Below are 19465 nucleotides of genomic sequence, written 5' to 3' on the forward strand. Positions count from 1 at the left end.
ATAATGTTTCATGTCTTGGTTGCGGTGATAATAATGAACTCTCAAGATTTTTTTTCAATTAAATAAATTTTGAGAGTGGCTGTGTTTTTCCCGTTGTGTTTGCGTGCATGCATACCAAGACTGGCTGATGCTTTTGTTAAAACTGTCTGGTTTACACAACAGGTTGTTTATCTTATTAGTCCTGCTGTTGGCCTGTGCATACGCGGGAAAGTTATTAGTGTACTGCACTGTCAATGGCAGCAGTACCCAAAGTGAACGTTTGAGGACAGTTGTCCTGTAGTTGCCATCAGGGCTCACTTGTATCTTTGGTATCTGCTACTGATGACTCTTTAAGTTTGCTGCTTTAATATGTTGACATAATTCACAGCAAGATTCAATTTTAGTTGTTTTATTAGAGTTGGTTTGCAATCTGAATCTGAAACCGTTTAGCTGTGATACTCAGGCTTTTATTTTTCATTCTGTTAATATAGTACATCTTGTGGTTCTGCATCTTGGCCTGTTTAAAACGGATAGTTTAGTTGTAAAAAGAATTTTGGGGTCATTTTGTGAAACGCATACCTTTTTATTTTATTTTTTTGGTGTAAAATGAATTTCAAACATTACTAAATTCTCCTGCTTATATAACAAGCAAATGATTATTTGGCCATCCCTAAGTTGATGTTTGTACCATCTTCTTAAATTTTCCTTTATATCGTTTTATTTTGTTATTTTCCACTCTGTATCTGCTTAAACACTGCTGAACAGATACTGTGATTAAACAGAATAGATTAATTGATAAATAGAATAGATTTATGATCTTTTAATGTTATTTGTTTATTTTTTTTAATTGGACTTTCCCGTTTGTCTGTCTTGTGATGCCTTGTGGGATGAGCGGTGCCTTGCTCAATGGTGCCAATGTGTTTCTCCCACATACAGCACACTAATGACTTTGCCCTGTACACTGAGGCCATAAAGTTCTTCAACCACCCTGAAAGCATGGTCCGCATCGCAGTCCGCACGATCACCCTCAACGTGTACAAAGGTGAATTTCAAGAACTTGCACGCACGCATGCTAATTATTGACACACACACCATTCTCACACATTCAGCTAAAAAGCTGATCTTTCTTCTTGTATTGAACTTCCTCTTCTTGCTGATAGTAGTTATGTCACGAGTATGACTGGTAAAGCTCTTTCATTAATGTAAATGCACCCCTATAGCAAAATTTTGACAAAGGATTGCTTTTAAGATGTGCTGATCATTATGCTCATCTGAAGCATGCCCACAAATGTGTGGTAGAATAAAATATGCTGTATACATGAAAGAACTGTAATCACATGTGCTGCGTCTTCTTTTTTGGCTATTGCGGACCTACTTTACAGTACCTACTGTACATTCTAAGTGGCTATGTAAACCTGTTTTGCTTGTTAAACTTAAAAGCTTTTCTTCTAAAGTCATGGTCCCATTTTTTTTTTGTACTTTGTAGAAATGCAAGTACTGGATTCTACATATTTTAATTTACAGTCCTAATGATACCATGACCATGCATTTTTACATTTTATTCATGCTCTGATTCCTTTGCTGCATATTGATACCCAGCATTACTTAAGAAAGTCATATGACTATATTTAAATGACTGACTATTGGAAGGTTGTTCGTATGCTATACACACAATATTCAATGCCATATATATGCAGTATATTTTATACATCAAGTTGAACCTCCAAAGTCGAACACAATCCATTCAGGGGCACTGGTTGCTCCTCCAAATGTTAAAACAAAGCATATTTATTTATAAAGAGCATTTCATACACCAGGTAAAACAATGTGCTTTACACGATTCAAAAGATTTTAATACAAAGAAATAAAACATTTAAAACGGGGGAAAAAAACAATAAAAATGACAACAAATTATATTTAAATAAATAAACGTACAATTAAAAACAGCATACAGTGCAAGAAATATTGGTGGAAACTCTCAAAAAGCATGACAAAAAAGAAGAGCTTAAAATCTGGATTTAAAAACATTCACACTTGTGGCTGATGTCACCTCTTTTGGGAATTTATTCCATTTGTGTGCAGCATAATCGCTAAATTCTGCTTCACCGTGCTTGTCTTGGATTCTGCGCTCCACTATTTGACCGGAGTCGGTTGAACTCGGAGCTGTACTGGGTTTGTATTCTGTAAGCATTTCTGTCATGTATTCAGGACCTAAGCCATGATTTATAGACCAGTAGCAAAACTTTTAAATATATTCTAAAGCTGACTGGAAGCCACTGGAAGAACTGGAAGGAGTTATATGCTCATACGTCTTTGTTCTGGTCAGAACCTGAGCTGCGACATTTTGAATGAGCTGCAGCTGTTTAATGCTCTTTTGGGAGAATCGAGTCAGAAGAAAAATGTTGTGTGTGTGTGTGTGTGTGTGTGTGGTGTGTGTGTGTGTGTGTGTGTGTGTGTGTGTGTGTGTGTATATATATATATAATATATATATATATATAAAATAGTCGAAGAAAATTTTGGCTCATCGTTATCTGCTTTAGATAGTGGCACAAGACCTCAAGTGAACTATAGTCATCTGGAGACACAGTAACTGTGTCATCTGCATATCTATGATACTAAGAATTACATTTTTCAAAATGTGACCCATGGGCAGCAGATACAGGCTGAAATGCATGAAACAATGAAAAATAACTGTATGCCTGGATGTGAGTCTCTTCACAATACCGCAAAACAGAGCTGACTGTGTTGTAAATTCAGTTCTTTATTTTGTCCGTATTACACTGTACTGAGTAGCAAGGACTGGTGGAATCACTTTACACAGCTGAGAAAAAGTGCTTATTTCGGTTCTGTGGTCATCACACCTTTTTCTCCATTGCCATTACTATTCTTGATGTCACCACATGGGGGTACTATGTAGTAAAGAGGGCTACTTTGTGATTAAAAAAAAAAAACATCGTTTTTTTTGCATTGCCACCACATTTGACTTTGGAGGTTGCAGCGCATGAAAGAATTTGTAACGCACAAACTGTCATGTCAACAAAAATTTTACTTTCCTTACTCCGTGTATGCTTAGGACAATTGTTTTTTCTACATAGAAATGTTTTCCACAAACTTGGTACTATTTGATGCTTCTGTTTAATTCTTTGGGATAAGCGCTACAAACACATCCTGGAAACTTAAAACAATTTTTTTGGTTCATTATTCTTTTACCATGTGTACACAGTTTTTAGCCTTTCATTCTATCAAAATACATTATTATATTAAACACAAAATCTCATTTTCCAGTTGTGATATTGCCTGCAGAATTCATGTAACACGATAAATTTTCGATCCCTTACCATTCTTTACCACTTCACAGCAACTCCAATATTCACATTAACACTGTTTGTTTGTTTCTCTCCCCCCCCCCCAACAACCACACTTCCTCCTCTGACTCTTCTCGTCCCTCTCCTCTCCCCTCCCCTCTGCGCGCCCCATCTGCCTAACTCCAGTCTCATGTAAGTTGGTTCCATTCATTCAGTCTTATTCTAGGGCTGGGTATTCCTGAAGGTACATTTCGATGTTATGTTTATACAGTTGAAGCTAGAAGTTTACATACACTGTGCAAAAACACACATTTAATTTTTTGTCTTACTATCTGAAGTCAAATCAGACTAAACTGCACCTTTTTCAAGTCAGTCAGGATCACCAAAATTATTTACCTGTTAAATGTCACAATAATGAGAGAGATAATTTCTTAGAGAATTTTACATTTTCTTTGAGGTCAAAATGTTACATCCATTTCTTTAGTAACCAGTCACATTTCCTTTGAACTGGACAACTTGGGTCGAACATTTTGGGTAACCTTCCACAAGCTCCTGACAGTTCATAAAATAGACTGCATCATGAAGAAAGAACATTACATGGCGACATAAAAGCAACATCTTAAGTCACCAGCCCTAAAGCTAAAACTTGGGCGCAAATCGGTCTTCCAAATGGATAATGACCCTAAGCATACTGCCAAATTGGTTAAAAAGTGGCTTGAGGATAACAAAGTTCTCATGTCTTAGAATGGCCATCCCAAAGCCCGGATGTGAATCCCATCAAAAAATTGTGAGCAAATCTGAAAAGGCGTGTATGAGTAAGGCAACCAAAAAACTTGATTCAGTTACACCAGTCCTGTCAGGAGGTATGGGCCTGGATTCCACCAGAATACTGTCAAATTTTGTGTGACAGTTACCCGAAACGTTTAACCCATTTCATGCATTTTAAAGGAAATGCTACTTGAATTTAAGGAAATGCTGTAAAATGTTGACCTTGAAGAAAACACCAAAAAAAATGTTCTTAGAAATTCTCTCCCATTATTGTGCCATTTTCCCAAAGTCAAATCATTTTGGTGATCCTGATTGACCTGGAACAGGAGAGGTTTAGTTTGATTTGACTTCAGTGTTGCAAAAAATCAAATGTGTTTTTGCACAGTTTATGTAAACTTCTGCCTATTGCTGCAAAACCAAGCGGTCACGCCATACTGATAAAAACAGCTAATTCAAAAAGCTGTGAGCTCATGTCATAAATGTTTTGAATGAGACTGAATTGGATGCCCTATATTTTCAAAAAGACTCCAATAAAAGGATGAGACCTCAGATCAGTTTTATTGATACCCAGCCCAGTCTTATCTGTTTGACTGTGCTTATTTGTTATGAATAGGGGACTGTATTTGTAATCCCTGCTCTGGTTGATCATTCTCTGTCATCCACATAAATTCACACAAAGTTTACATGCCTTTTTGTTTATCTGTACGGATCATTACTGACTTTTTCAGGGCTTCACAATTATTTTAGTAACAGATTTGATGAATTTGATCACTGCTGTGTGCTTTATTTCTTAGTGACAACAAAAATGTCTGATTGGTTCTCAAAACAAATTGGACATTTCCCTGTGCTTTGGATGTATTTAATCTGCAAAATCTTAAATCACTGCAGGTGAAAACTCAGACATTACTGTCACTGCCTTTTAATGCAATAGGTCTGCCCATACACAATGTAAACAACTGTATTTGTTTCATCCAGCAATTAATGAGTTCCTTCACAAAAATAGAGAAACATTTTGAGTTGGTCTCTTTACGGTTAATACTGCGATTTTGGAATGTGGCATTCATAATTTATTAACATTTGTGACTTCAAAATTCACTGATGTTGAACACGACGTTTTGAGACCCAATCTCAGTTACAGATAATCCCAATGTTTGCTCAGGTTGAGCTCATGGCTCCCAAACTAAAGTCATCCAAGCATGGAGCTTTCCCAGAGTAATGCTGGAACAGAAAGTGGTCTTTTGAAAAGAGTTTGCCTGCAAATTTGATATCATACAATTGTCCAAAATGTCTTGGTACTGTAAATTAATACTTTGTCAAGAGGCTACTGAGTAAAAATTACGAGTTGTGTGCCAAGGCCTTTGTCCATACAGTTTATAGTTAATCCAAATTACCTATTACATATTAGGGTTAGTTTACTGCTCTTTTTCATTCCTAATTTTAGTGATAATACTTTTTGAAACTGTTTGCCTCTAAACTCAAAATCTGTGCACAACCTTTGACTGTGACTTACTCAGAGTGCTTAGTCGATAGGTCTTTTATTTCTTTAAAAAGGTTATATGTTCGCTTTTTATGTTTTTATACCTCTTTGTCAATTTTTTTTTCCTTTTTTTCAGTCACAGAGTTTGTGTGTATGTGTCTGTGGGTGTGCGCGTGCATCTGTGCATGTGTAAATTTGAAAAAGTGTGTGCATGTATTACAAACATATGGTAACAAGTGCTCCTCATAACCCTTACTTTCTCTTTAGTGGACAACAAGCACATGCTGCATTACATCAGAGATAAGACAGCGGTGCCATATTTCAGCAACTTGGTCTGGTTCATCGGAAGCCATGTTATTGAATTGGACAAATGTGTGCAGACAGACGAAGAGTAAGTGCCCTGTTGCGCTTTTTCCTCTTGATGTTAGCAAAATTCTGTTATTTACAGCCTGTAGGGGTCAGGCTTGTCCTTTTTTAAATTTAAAAACAAAAACAATAATTTGTGATATTGGTTCACCATAATCTTTCATTAATGTACAGATTAGTCTTTTAAATCTGTACACTTCCACCACCAAAATCACTGTATTTGTCTCAGGCACAAAAATCGAGGCAAGTTAAGCGACCTGGTAGCTGAGCATCTTGACCACCTCCACTACCTGAATGACATCCTCATCATTAACTGTGAATTCCTCAATGATGTTTTGACTGATCACCTTCTCAACCGCCTGTTCTTACCGCTTTATGTGTTCTCACTGGTTAGCCAAGAAACAGTAAGTTGGTTCAAAAGTGCTGGATCAATATAGCGAAATGAATCTTCTATGACTTTGTGTGACCATAATTAAACATTTTTGGGGCTCTTTTTTTTTTTTTTAGCATGAAGAGCGAAAGATCAACCCTCAGGTGTCCCTCTACCTGCTGTCACAAGTAGGCAATGCATGCACAACACTTATTGAAATAATATATCCCATTGTAGCATATCAGTTTTATCATTTGATTTAAAAAAAAAATGACCGTTGATATGTCAATACTTACGGCCATGCTACCCTGAGAACGCCCGATCTCGTCAGATCTCAGAAGGTAATCGGGTTTGGTCCTGTTTAGTACTTGGATGGGAGACCGCCTGAGATCATCACCAAACATTTGCATTATTCTCATGATCCTTTTCCAGCCTTTCAATATAGCTTCTTTCGTTGTTTGTTCTGGGAGGTTACTCCTCCTATAGGGTTTAAGTCTGGAGATTGAATTAGCCATTTCAAAACATTCCAGTTCTTCTACCTATTAAACTCCTTTGTTACCACGATGGTGTTACAAGTCATTATCTGTCAATCAGTTTATATGTTTCTTTAAATTGGTCAACATGTTTCTGTCAACCTCTGTTATTTTGATATTACATCATATATGAAGATTTTTGAAGCCATACACTCCCAATCCATTTAACACCACTAATGAATTGACCTCACTGTTCCAATACTTTTAGAGGGGTATCTATAATTTGCCCATAATTTCTTGTCTGCATCTGCCTTTGCTCCTGCAGTATTCAAAGAGGTGTCTTGTCAGTGTACTCCTGCAATTCTCACCTGATCTTCCGCCAAACCTCTGTTGTTATTGAGTAGTATCTTTTCAAGAACCCCAGGCTGTTCTAAGTGGTCTAATATTTTGATGTATCCGTACTTACACTAAACACTGCAGTTCCGAACTGTACACATTTCCATTTATGTTTTAACGAAAACATGCACATTAGACTACCGTATTTTCTGCACTATAAGGCGCACCGCATTATAAGGCGCACCCTCAATGAATGGCATATCTTGAAAATTTTTCCATGTATAAGACGCACCATATTATAAGGCGCACTGGATTATAATGCGCTTAGAATAGACGTCATAGTAGAGGTTGGGGTTACGTTATGCATCCCATTAGATGGAGCTGCACTAAAGACTCAATATCATCCATACATAAGATGCACCAGATTATAAAGCGCATCGTTGGCTTTTGAGGAAATTTAAGGCTTTTAGGTGCGCCTTATTCTGCGGAAAATACAGTAATATCGTTGCTTGCCATTTTTCTTGTTTGATTTGGTTAAATGCAGGGAATGTTGTCCTAACATCAATCAATAAGTAAGGGTGGATGGTGATGTGTAACTGTGTTATTTAAACTATCTGTACTTTCCAGGTGTTTCTGATCATCCACTATCAACCCCTTGTCAATGCCTTGGCCGATGTCATTTTTAATGGAGACCTGTCTGTCTTCATCCCACAGACAGGACTTCACAACACACAAAGGAACACAGTAAGTATTCACTTTTAGTCATCCATGAGACGCAACCCAATATTTTAAATATATACAGCTAAGTATCAAAACGGTCAGTACAGGTACTGAATTCAAAGAATTGTGAATAATGAGCACTGATGAGGGTGCAAACCACAGCTAAGGCTGAACACTTATGTCCTCTAATGTTCATAATACCTGCTGGCTTCAATGGATTAATATTACATAAAAATGCCAGTGGAAACTTGAGGCAAGAGATGTAATAACCACTAAAATGCATTACACACTTTAGAAAAGTTCCTTAAAAAGTTGCTGACAAGATTTTGGGTCCAGGCGGTGTGTGGTTTTGGCATTTTCTCTCATTCACAAATCACTGTCAATGAAGCAATATCCAAGTAAGATAGCTCTCTGTATTTTGGAGGGCACTGTTTCTGGCTCCTCTCTAGGGCAGCTTTTTTTTTTTTTTTTTTGTATTATTCTTTATATGCAATTACGTTTTCATTTCTGTTTTTAATGTGCAGATTCTACTTTAATTTATCGCGATGCGACCAATTTGGTTATCGCTTCCAGATCCAAGTGGACATTCAGCCTCAACACATATTAAGCATTGTCGCAAAGGATATGGCCAATAGGGTCTTTATTTACATTATCTAACCAAAGTGCAACAGCCCTTATATTTTTCTGAAGGATTGACATTTTGCCGCAATGTAAAGTAGCTAATGTACAGCTTATATATCTGTAACTTTACTTTTGCCCCAAAGTCACTCAACAGACAGCAATTTATGTCTTAACTGCTAACAATAAAAGTGAAAACGCTTCTATGTTAGCAGGTTCAAACTGTGTTGAGTTATTTTGAGTGGACAGTAAATTTATACTTTAGTAATCCTACTTGTACGGTACCCTGATGGATTATGGCTTGGAAAATGCAGTTGTTCAATGAAAAGATGTCAAGGGGTTATTCACCTTTGTGAGGTAATGTAAGCGTACTTATCCATCTAATTGCTCTCTTTTTTTCCATTTTCAAATTTAGAAGCCCCCTACCCCGCCCCGATTTTATTTGGTTTTGACCATCTATTTTGGTAGTAGAGTGGGTGTTCCCCACGTAGTGAGCGTTTCTGAGAACTTTTGTGGTTATTCACTGTGCTAAGTTTGTGTTTTTCAGAAGCGGCCTTCCTTTTCAGTGAATCTGAGCAGAGGTGTGAGCTCTTAAAACACTGAGGGTTAAGACTACTACAACAGAGAATATCTCTATCCAAAAAATGTCTTCCTATTTTTTTTCAGCACAAGTCGCCAGTTTGTGTGGTCTTTAGAAATACCAAGTTCTTCAAAATGGGCAGCACATAAAAAAATCCTCTTTTGCTATGTTACCTCAGGAGGTTCTTGTGTGGCTTTTGTGTCGAAGAAGTCCATTTTGTCACCTAGTGTTCATTTAGAAGTCTTGCCACCTCAAAGCACTTCGACTTGTATTACTGCTTACCTTCATGATACATTTAAATTTTCCATTTCCATTAGTTATTGAGCAATATTGCACAAAAGCAATTAAACAAATTTAGAGGAAAATGAAGTGCAGGTCCAATATTCCCCAACCCTCCCAAAAAATAATTTGTTTGTGTGTGTGTGTGTGTGTGTGTGTGTGTGTGTGTGTGTGTGTCTCCACGTGCTTGTAATATGTTGATTGATTGAGGGTTAGCACTTCTTCTAGTCACTCTATGGCATATTTCCGTTTTGTGGACCAGAAAGTGATTTGAGTGTGTCTATGTGTGGCTTGTACCGTGACCACCTAATGTGCCATGACCTCCATTAATTTCTCAGCATCGAGTCAAGAGAACGAGCGGTTTACCAGAACATAGTCATTTAACAGGTGTTCCACCCCCCTCCCCCAGCAAACCTTGTCGTCTGTGGTTTATGCACATGTTGCAGCCACGACAATGCAATCCCACAGGTTTCACTGTTTTTAAACTCTTCACTTTCTGCTGGATCAATAATAGTATGGGTTTTTTTTGTCAATAGAACTGGCTTTTATATCAGTAGTTAATCATAATTTCATCACGTGCTAACACTGACAATGCTAATAAACAGCTAAATCTTTTCAACCTGTCTATATTGAACAGTTTTTGACATGGATAACGTCAATGAAATGGTGTCAGAAAGAGATGGTTAAGGCAGGGCCAATACAATGTTATAATTCCACTGTTCCGAGTGGACCTTTTTTTTCTCGAAATGAAAAAAATTCATTTGACACGACATTCAGTTGTATAATGCGGTCTTTTTGTCAGATTTAAGCAACCTAAATCCCCAAATCATTTTCTTCCCAGTTGAAGACTTTTGAATACATTCCAAAAACGACTTATTTTCGTGATTGAATATGCTGACAACATAAACTATTTGGGGCCTGTTCTTGACATACATTCATTGAGGGATGTGGACATGCGCACGTTCGCACGTGTCTTATGTGATCTCCTGCATGTATGTGTGCCTGGTAAGTTTCTGAACATGAAGTTTTTTTTCTACCACAAAGAGAAAGAGAGAGCAAACTCCGCCAGTAAATACTGTATTAAGGTTAGGTAACTCTTTAATGTGAATTTGGTATATAAAGTTTAAACCACCTTATCTCTATGAAGCCATAGCAGAGGAGGACCTTAACTTTTGATGGACATTCCTGATATCAATTCATAGTGTGGTCAATATGGTTAGTGCGTCATTCAGTGATAAGAGTCTTTTATCAAAAATGTAATTTTTGAATGCCTGGGGTTATTACTCAGTTTTACTGTAAGACCCTTTTTTTTCAATCTCTTTGCAGATTTCTTATCTTAGACACCAGCTGTTTCCTTTGCAAGTATGCCTCTGTGGTTGGGTCTTGTATGTGTATATGTTTCTGCTTCAATGAGGTAGCACTGAGATCAACCTGACACATCAGTACTAATTTACTGTAAGAGTATGTGTCTGTGAGTAAGTGTGGTGTGTGGTCTTGTATCGCTGTTAGCTTGGTATCTCTACCAGCAAAGGTCATTATTGTGTATTGCTTTCTGGAAAGAGTTTTTCTTTTACGGGATTTAAGTGTGCCTATGAACTCATAACTTTTAAAAGTGTCTTATTAAAAGAATAACTTCTTTCATATTCACATTAAATAATCATCATCAGTAATTATTTTTACCATCATATACTAATAGCTGTGTACGTCTGTTAATCCTCCAGGCTAGTTCCGGAGCTGTGCGTCGCTTCACCAAGCCACCAGAATCTTTGGAGCGCTCGCTGGAGCTCTCCCGCCACCGTGGCCGCAAGAGAACCCAGAAGAGGCCAAACTACAAGAACCTGGGCGAGGAAGATGATGAAAGGGGTGCTGGAGGAGGAGGAGAAGGAGGAGGAGGGGCAACCTCCAGCCGGGAAGGGGCAGATGAGGGCTGGGACGATAGCGTCCGAGGAGGAGAGGGAGGCCGAGAGAGGGAGAAGGGAAAAGGTACAGAGATTGTAGGAGCATGTGGGAGTTCTAAGGGAAGCAGAGCAAGTGGGGAAACGGCGGAAGGTGAGTGTGAGGCCTGTTGGACACAGCAGTGCAGGATTGTTTGTATCTGTATACCCCCATTAGTCTGCCATGATGCACCACTCCTACCGTAAAGCAACCTCTGCAGCAGTCCTCGTCTCCAAACCAAAAAGAGAAACGGGTTCCAATATCAACATTGTCCCCTGCTGCTGCTGCTGCTGAAGAACGTTTTGGTCCCCAGCCTTTAAATTCAGTGGAAGGTGACCAGCAGTGCAAATTCATATAAGAAAACAACGCTTTCGAATCAAGAGACCAGAAATACTTGGCATTAATACATTCTCTTTACCTAGTTTTGAGATGAAGTCTTCCTGCCTCCCCTGTTCAGCATATTTTAATTTTCCCATGGTGACCACAGTTCACACATCAACTCCTACTCATTAGAAGTCAACTTCCACAGTAACATAACATATCATCCATCCTGTGCTCCTCACCTGTCCGCCTGTCTCTTACTCTAGCTCTGTTTGCATGTGTTTTTGTTTTTCAGTTAAATTACAATGCAATGGAACCACTTTAGGAGAAACACAATCCATTGAAGGACACTAGAAACAAATTTTCCATAGGGAAATTATTAGTTCTGTGGTCAAACATTCTTTATGGTCATAGTGTAGACATAACTGTATGTTATGGTACTGTACTTTTAATTATATAATAACTACTATTAATAATATAATTACAAACAATAAAACACTAATAACTTTAATGGTACTGTATATTATTGTCTTTTCGCGTTGTGCTTCTCTGAAGATCTGTTGTTTGAGCTAATATGTGCCCCAAAAAAGAGGCTCCACCGTTACTCTTAGTCCTTATTCACTTATGACTGATGAATTCTTTTTAAGGCTTTCTTCTCACGTGGTAATTTGATTGATTGGAAATCAAATAGTTAATTCATAGCTATATTGAAGTCTAAATTCCAATTCCACATGAAAAAATAAACATTAAGATGGTGATCATCAGTGAAGTGAAGAGGGAAATGCCTAAAGATTATATTGTCCCTTTGAGTTAACGAGCAGTTTAAAAATCCATCATGGATATCATGAATCAATCAACAGTATGTTCTTGTGTTTACAGAAATAGAGATGGTGGTAATGGAGACATCTAAAGTGTCAGAGTTGACTGAGCAGAACATCACAGATGAAGAGAAGACCGCAGCAGCCACCCGCACGCACATGCAGAGAAGCAGGTACACGTTTCCACCTCCATATATATGGACGATATAGTCCACAAGTGCGGAAGGATCTCATTTGTTCCTCTCTGGTTCCACAGGCCTTTCTTAGAAATGGTGTACAGTGCCCTAGACTGCACCAATGATGACTACCATGCCCTGTTTGTCCTCTGCCTTCTCTATGCAGTTTCACACAGCAAAGGTTATCCTTTATTCAGTTTCAGTATTCCCATATTTGTACAGTAGGGGTCCTCAATGTGTCAATTGCGATCAACCACCCGATCGCCGAGGCAGTTTTGGTCGATTGCGTGATGGCGTGCAAAAAAAACAAACAAAAAAAAAAGGCATCAGCCTATCATCCATTTCGTTGCTTGATTCAGATGTGGTCAATATGACAGTCGCGTGCACATAAAGGCACGTTCTAGCAAGTTGGGCTCCTATTTTCCGTCTTCATGTACTGTATGTCTTTTTTTACATTGGCTTTTAGAAAAATGGCTGTGTCCAATATGTATTCCTTAACTATTTTATTTTACTTTACATTCTCCCTCCTTATCTGTCTTCAGGTATAAATCGTGACCTGCTGGAACGACTGCAGTTACCAGTTCCTGACCAGGAAAGAAGCTCCTACAGTTTAGTACTTGCAGAGAGGTTGATCAGAATAATGAGCCAGGCAGCACAGCCAGGTAACGTCCACATTGCCATTCCTCCATATATGACAATTTTTTTAAACATTTTCCCATGTTTCCTACATGTTTCTTTTGTGTTTAGATGGTAGAGTACGTCTGGCTACCCTGGAGCTCAGCTGCTTATTATTAAAGCAGTCCGTGTTGTCTGGAAGTCCGTGTATAATCAAAGATGTCCATCTGGCTTGTCTGGAGGTATGACACATGACATTCCTGTCTAGGTGTGACACATAAAATCAAAAATAGACTACAGATTTAATACAACGAAAATGTGTCACTTATGGCAAATTTAGTTGAGGAATATTTATCATGTCACTGTAATCTAAAATGATGCATCTGCACTCTTTGTATGCTTTTCTTGGTTTTAATAATCTTACCAAGGCTTGGACAGGGGGAATAAAATACACTTAGTGCATTTATTTGTTTTCAAGTTCTTCAAGCAATAACTGTGCCTTGATTATACGTATTGTTTTCTTTTTTCTATTTTTCCTCACACCTGGTGGTCATTTGCCTTACATGCCATCTGAATCTGTGTTCCATGTACACAGGGGGCGAGAGAAGAAAGTCTGCACTTATTGCGGCGATTTTACAAGGTAAATCTGCAACAAAACACACGTAGGACATAATCAGTTTATAACTGTACTTTGACAAACCCCTCAACTCACAGTATTACATAACTACTGCACATTTGAATGAACAGCAAAAATTCACATTATGTGGATTTCGTATTAGAAGGCAATCAGAAGTATGCACCTGTTGCTCCCACTATCTGTTGATATCTTGAGATCGCAGTAAAATGTTTTATGTGTGCATCATCATTTAGCCTTTACTTTCATTCCCCTGCTTGCTTTTTCTTTCTTTTTCAGTCACTGCATTGATTTTCAGCATTGTAACATGTAAAAATTCACCATGCAGTCATTTTCGAGGAAGGATTTTTTTAAAATACTGTACTGTTAGATTCCTTCCTGTCTTCAAAAGGTGCAAAAAAAATCCCAAATGGCAGACTTGTGCCGTACCTGCTATCAATCAGGTTTTATTTTTGGATTATTCATTTGTAAGAAATTGATAAAAACAAAACAAATTATATTGTATATTAAATTAATTTAAGATTCCTAATGCCTAGTAAATCCAGTTTGAACAGCTTCCTCTTATGAATCATCTACAAACACCGAATAATGATAAAGAAAAGGAAACTTTTAAAAAGGGAAGGACTCCACACAATACTGCCCAGTTCTTTAATTTTCAGTATTGCTTAGTCTGTTTGCTGTAACTTAGTAACATACCAGATTACCATGCACTGAGAAGCACTCATGCAGTAACTGACCACAAAACAAAAGTGCAAAGTCGGTATTATATCAGGCTTAAACAAACCAGCACTTCATTTTGAAGAATAATGGTGTGTTTTAATATCTTAGATTTAAAGTATTTATGAGCCACTGAATTGCAGGGCGAGGAGATCTTTCTGGACATGTTTGAAGATGAATACAGGAGCATGACGGTAGGGTTAGTTTTTGTTTTGTTTTCTTAGCATACAAAAATGGCTGCTGTTTGAAAATTGCACTCTTGCTATTGGTGAAGTGTACCCGGGTGCGGTGCTTGATCATTTCAGAGTAAACCGCTGAATGTGGAGTATCTCATGATGGATGCTTCCATACTTCTGCCTCCCACTGGTACACCTCTGACCGGCATTGACTTTGTCAAGAGGCTTCCTTGTGGAGATGTAGAAAAGACACGGAGGGTAAGCAGTCACATAAAATCTTTTCATGATTTTGCCGTTTCCATCAAATATAGTATTATCGACTGGTAACATCTGTCTTTTTTGGATTGTGTGGATCCTCTCGCTGCCTTCAGGCCATACGTGTGTTCTTCATGCTGCGGTCACTATCACTGCAGCTTCAAGGAGAACCAGAGACACAGCTGCCTCTGACCAGACCTGAAGACCTTATTAAGACTGATGATGTCTTAGACCTCAGTAAGTTGACTATATACAAAGATGTCACGCTGTGTAATGTATACAGATGTTTTGAGAATGACACACATATGATAGCAAATTCAAAGTCCTGCATCATGTTATGAAGAGTCATCAGATTAATTGAAATTAATTGCAAAGTCACGCAATTCAAAGGAAATGCTACTTAATAATAAGAAAATGTATGTAAACTTAACTTAATGATCTCTAATAAATTCTCTCATTATTGTGGCATTTAACAATATTAAACATTTTATTAATCATTGCCAGGAGGAGGAGAGGATTAATCGGATCTGACTTCAGACAGTGAGGAAAAAAAATTAAATGTGTTTTTGCACAATATACCGTATTTTCCCGACCATAAGGCGCATGGTGTTAAAAGGCGCAGTCTCAGTTGCAGGTGCAGTTTCAGTATTTAACATATCGGTATTCTTGGGCGTAGGCATGGTGGCACTCACGAGTGATGCACAGGTGTACCTTTATTTTTGCAAGCAGAAGAACAAGCTTATACTTGTTTTCCCCACTACATCCGGTGCATGCAAGTCACCAGTCAACTTGCTATCCTCACCCACTGTGTCACACCAAACCAAAATCATTACACCACAGCAAACAGAACAGCACAACCAGCAGATAACAAAATAACCAAAATCATGGGTGAAGAAATAATTGACACAAAATATGAACTTCAAGCGCTATTTACATACATTTAGCGCGGCAAAGCATATAGCTATATAACGCCACTACCTTAAAACATATGGTAGCATACATGCATGCTATTTAAAAAGGGACCGGGAGCAAAACTGAGTTTGGTTGTACTTTGTTGAAGTATTTAACAAATTACATGCCCACGACATTTTTTTTATTAATCCTCATCCACAAATCAATCAAAGTCCTTATCTTCTGTATCCAAAATGAACAGTTGGCTCTCCATCAAACACGCCAGATTCCCTCTCGTCATTGTCATTGTCAGTCTCGTCGCTGTGACCCCTCAGATATGATGCCAGCTTTTCGAACAACTGTGGAAGCAGACACATTAGCCCGAATATCCACAATCTATTCACAAATTGTGGCGTAACTCGCCCGGCGCTACGCATTTGTCATCCTTTGCTCCCGCGTCGCTCGCAACTTCACTTTGTACACCCTGTTTACACCGATCTCCAGTGAACGAAGTGGCTTTGTCAATCCTCCCGGAATACTAGCAAGCTCCGAGTTCATTTCCACCACTTGGTTTTTTTCATTTTTCATTGTTTTTTTTGTTCTTTGATCATTAACCCATCTCTCGAGTTCTTCCAACTCGAGCCACGTCGCCTTGTTGCCACGGAAACTCAGCTTTGTCTTCTTGAATTGGCAAAGCTGGTTTTCCTGCTTCCTCAACTTTAGCACCATGGATTCGTTGCTCTTGAACTCTCGTGCAGCTGCTTGATTTCCATGTTTATCCACGTAATTGATAGCTTGCAGTTTAAACTGTGCTTCATTAGGATTCTTTTCATTGGTGCCATGTTTGGGAGGTCATTAGCCAAAGCCATGTTGTTTACAACTAAACATATACCGGCATTGTGTACCTTCTGAGGGGGGTGTCTTTAGCATCCTCTCCCACGCTCACACTTCCCCCTGTAACATCCAAATGCTATCCTCTCACACGTCCGCTTTTCCTCTCTATAACTAGCATGTCAACAGGAAATGCTCCCGGTCGGTTATAAATTGTGGACATCGGTTCACATATAAGGCGCTCCGCATTATAAGGCGGCCGCCCATTTTGGAGAAAATTTAAGAATTTTAAGTGCGCCTTTTAGACGTGAAAATAAACATCTCTGTTCCACTGTACATATTATGGCCCTAACTGTGCTCACTACAACGTTCAAAAGCTTAGCTGTGTGCCTGTAACCAATATCATTGTTAAGTCTTACAACAATTTGCAATTGTGTTCAGAAAAGCTCCCTGCTCTTACTCATCATGAGATGTCTTGACTCACACCTTGGGAATGAGAGCTTTTTTTAGGCTATCATTTAGGACTGGACCAGCAGATATTCTTTTGCTCTGACGTTTGGGCTAGATTTTTGTTTTGTATTTTGATAGACTGTAGATGTTGTCAGACTTGTCATGTGTTTTTGCACCTCCCTTTCTTTATGTGCAACACACTTTTCCCGGTATAGTTACACATTTTTACACATGTACAAATGAAGAGTTTGTTTTCAAAACGAGACATAGGAATTTTTTTCAGATTTACGAAACTCGCACCAAAATTATCCATTCGGAGCTGGATAATTTTGGCGTGAGTTTTGTAAATCTGAAAAAAATGCCTATGTCTCTTTTTGAAAACAAACTCTTCAAATGTAAATAGAATAAAGAGCTCTTGATAAAATGGGGGGTTACTGAGCAGTAATGATGATACTATCTGGCAAGGTTTAGGTCCATCAGTTATCACATCTTTTGTGATGAGTCAACAGATTTGTTACTTCTTGGAAAGGTTTGCGCAATGATTAAAAATTCAAACATCAGAAATGGTCGGAGAAGTTAAATAGCGGACATGCAGCTCGTTGGTGTGTCATTCTCATTTTTTTGGGGGGGCTTTCCAATGGTTCCAGTTATCTCGTGTTTATCTTCAGCATGCGTGAAATGTCCTCAGTGAGCTAGGATCACTGATTTTTCTTTTTTTTTTTTTTTTTTTAAACTGGTGATATGTTTATTTTACCTGTACTTTAACTAATTTATTTACCCTAATTGACTTAATGGTTATAACATGAGTCCAGAGCATCCTCTGTTTTGTATGACCTGGATTACTAACAATTTAGTTAATGAAGTGTTTTTTTACGTTTTTGTTTTTTAAGAAATATTACTTTGGTTTACATACTATTTTCACTTTTAAAAAGTCTTGGCATGGCTCTGGAAAGCTCAGAACACAAAAACGGTGCTCAGTTGTGACAGTTGTCACTCATTTGCTGTTAAAAAAACATACATGAAGCATGGAGCCATTGATATTTATGCGGTAGTGACAACAGTGAATGTAAACATTACTATATCTGAAATGCTGTAAAATGTAAAATGGTACACATTGAATTGCTAGCGAACACACTATTTCATCATCAGAAAGTTTCCATTTATTTCTATATTGCACAGTATTCATTTTTAACCAAATAATAGTCAAAATAAGAGAGTAAGAGTCTGTGTCTGCAGCGCATTAATTCCTATTTCTTTTTATTTTGAGGAGAAACATTACCTTGGTTTGCAAAAGTTTTACTTTGAGAACGGCTTCATTCAATAAATTATCTACCTAAAACCCGAGGTTCCATAGTCGTGTGAAAGTTAAAAATCTAACCTGAGATTTTTTTTAAATTATTATTAGACAATAGTTGTAAATTTTTAGCTTAGGTTAACTTTACATGTCAGTATCTTTGTTTTACTCTATAGTTTTGCATTTTTGTTAGCCTTTGTAGATTTGCTTATAGAGCAAGGTTGCACAGCAGTTAAAAAGAAACTGACAAGAACCAATTCTGTGGCTTATTCATTTTCCTGCATTATATAATGAGATAAACTGCCCATTTAGTATTTCATATGAATGAATGAACAGCTCTTGAGAATAAACGTGAGTCATGTGGTGGCTTTGTTATTGTTGGTCACATTTAGGGAGTACACAGCTTCTATTATTTGTTTTTGCGTGTTAAAGCTTCAAGTGACACCACTCTTCTCAGTTGCGTTGAGGTCATCCACAAAAATATTCCCCAACAATCTGCTAGCCTAACTGACGCACTACACCCTTATCTGGAAATCCAGTAGGAAATCCAGATGGGTGGATTTTTTTCCTTCTTTTTTTTTCAAAACTTTAACCATTGTGGCTGCTGTCATAATGAAATGGACCCGAATTCTCCAGCTACACAAACTATTAAAATTCAATTGATTTAGTATTTTACTGCCATTTGACTTAATTGACCAACTTGCTTACGGGGACAACTGTTTTGTATCAAAAAGATGTTAAGCAAACTTATAAATGTTATTTAGGGACCTAAAATATGGGAGACATTGACAGGAATGGGCATTCAGTATGTGAATCTGCAAAGGAATTCTACGTAAGTCGGAAATTACTTTTATACATAGTATGTATCCCAACTTGTATAGTTAGTGTTTTATATACCGTCTGTAGCTCAACTGAGGTGAGACAACCAAAACAAGATTTGGCACATGAGGTAATTGCCTATTTACACTTAGCAATAGGTTTTTGCGTAAAAGGAAGTAAAACTGTCGAGATCTGAGCTCATCGCTCGTCATTGTGGTAGAAATGGTTTGTCCTTTCTACTGTCTGTGTCTGTGTTTGTGG

At 37.9% G+C, this 19465-nt stretch overlaps 1 protein-coding gene across 2 annotated transcripts in view; it reads left to right on the forward strand.

Annotated features, from left to right (window-relative positions):
* clec16a (C-type lectin domain containing 16A) overlaps positions 1–19465 on the forward strand; it is a 30668-nt gene that overhangs the window by 5213 nt on the left and 5990 nt on the right. The window contains exons 5-18 of one of the 2 annotated variants that reach the window (XM_061846018.1): positions 916–1021; positions 5798–5921; positions 6126–6300; positions 6404–6454; positions 7703–7819; positions 10994–11321; positions 12408–12519; positions 12603–12703; positions 13065–13184; positions 13270–13379; positions 13733–13777; positions 14632–14682; positions 14794–14922; positions 15036–15156. In XM_061846018.1, the coding sequence (XP_061702002.1) occupies positions 916–1021; positions 5798–5921; positions 6126–6300; positions 6404–6454; positions 7703–7819; positions 10994–11321; positions 12408–12519; positions 12603–12703; positions 13065–13184; positions 13270–13379; positions 13733–13777; positions 14632–14682; positions 14794–14922; positions 15036–15156 (1690 nt within the window). The remainder of the gene's footprint in view (positions 1–915; positions 1022–5797; positions 5922–6125; positions 6301–6403; positions 6455–7702; positions 7820–10993; positions 11322–12407; positions 12520–12602; positions 12704–13064; positions 13185–13269; positions 13380–13732; positions 13778–14631; positions 14683–14793; positions 14923–15035; positions 15157–19465) is intronic. The other variant, XM_061846019.1, reaches the window with a different exon arrangement.

The sequence above is a fragment of the Syngnathoides biaculeatus genome, chromosome 16, assembly GCF_019802595.1.
Source record: "Syngnathoides biaculeatus isolate LvHL_M chromosome 16, ASM1980259v1, whole genome shotgun sequence".
NCBI lineage: Eukaryota > Metazoa > Chordata > Actinopteri > Syngnathiformes > Syngnathidae > Syngnathoides > Syngnathoides biaculeatus.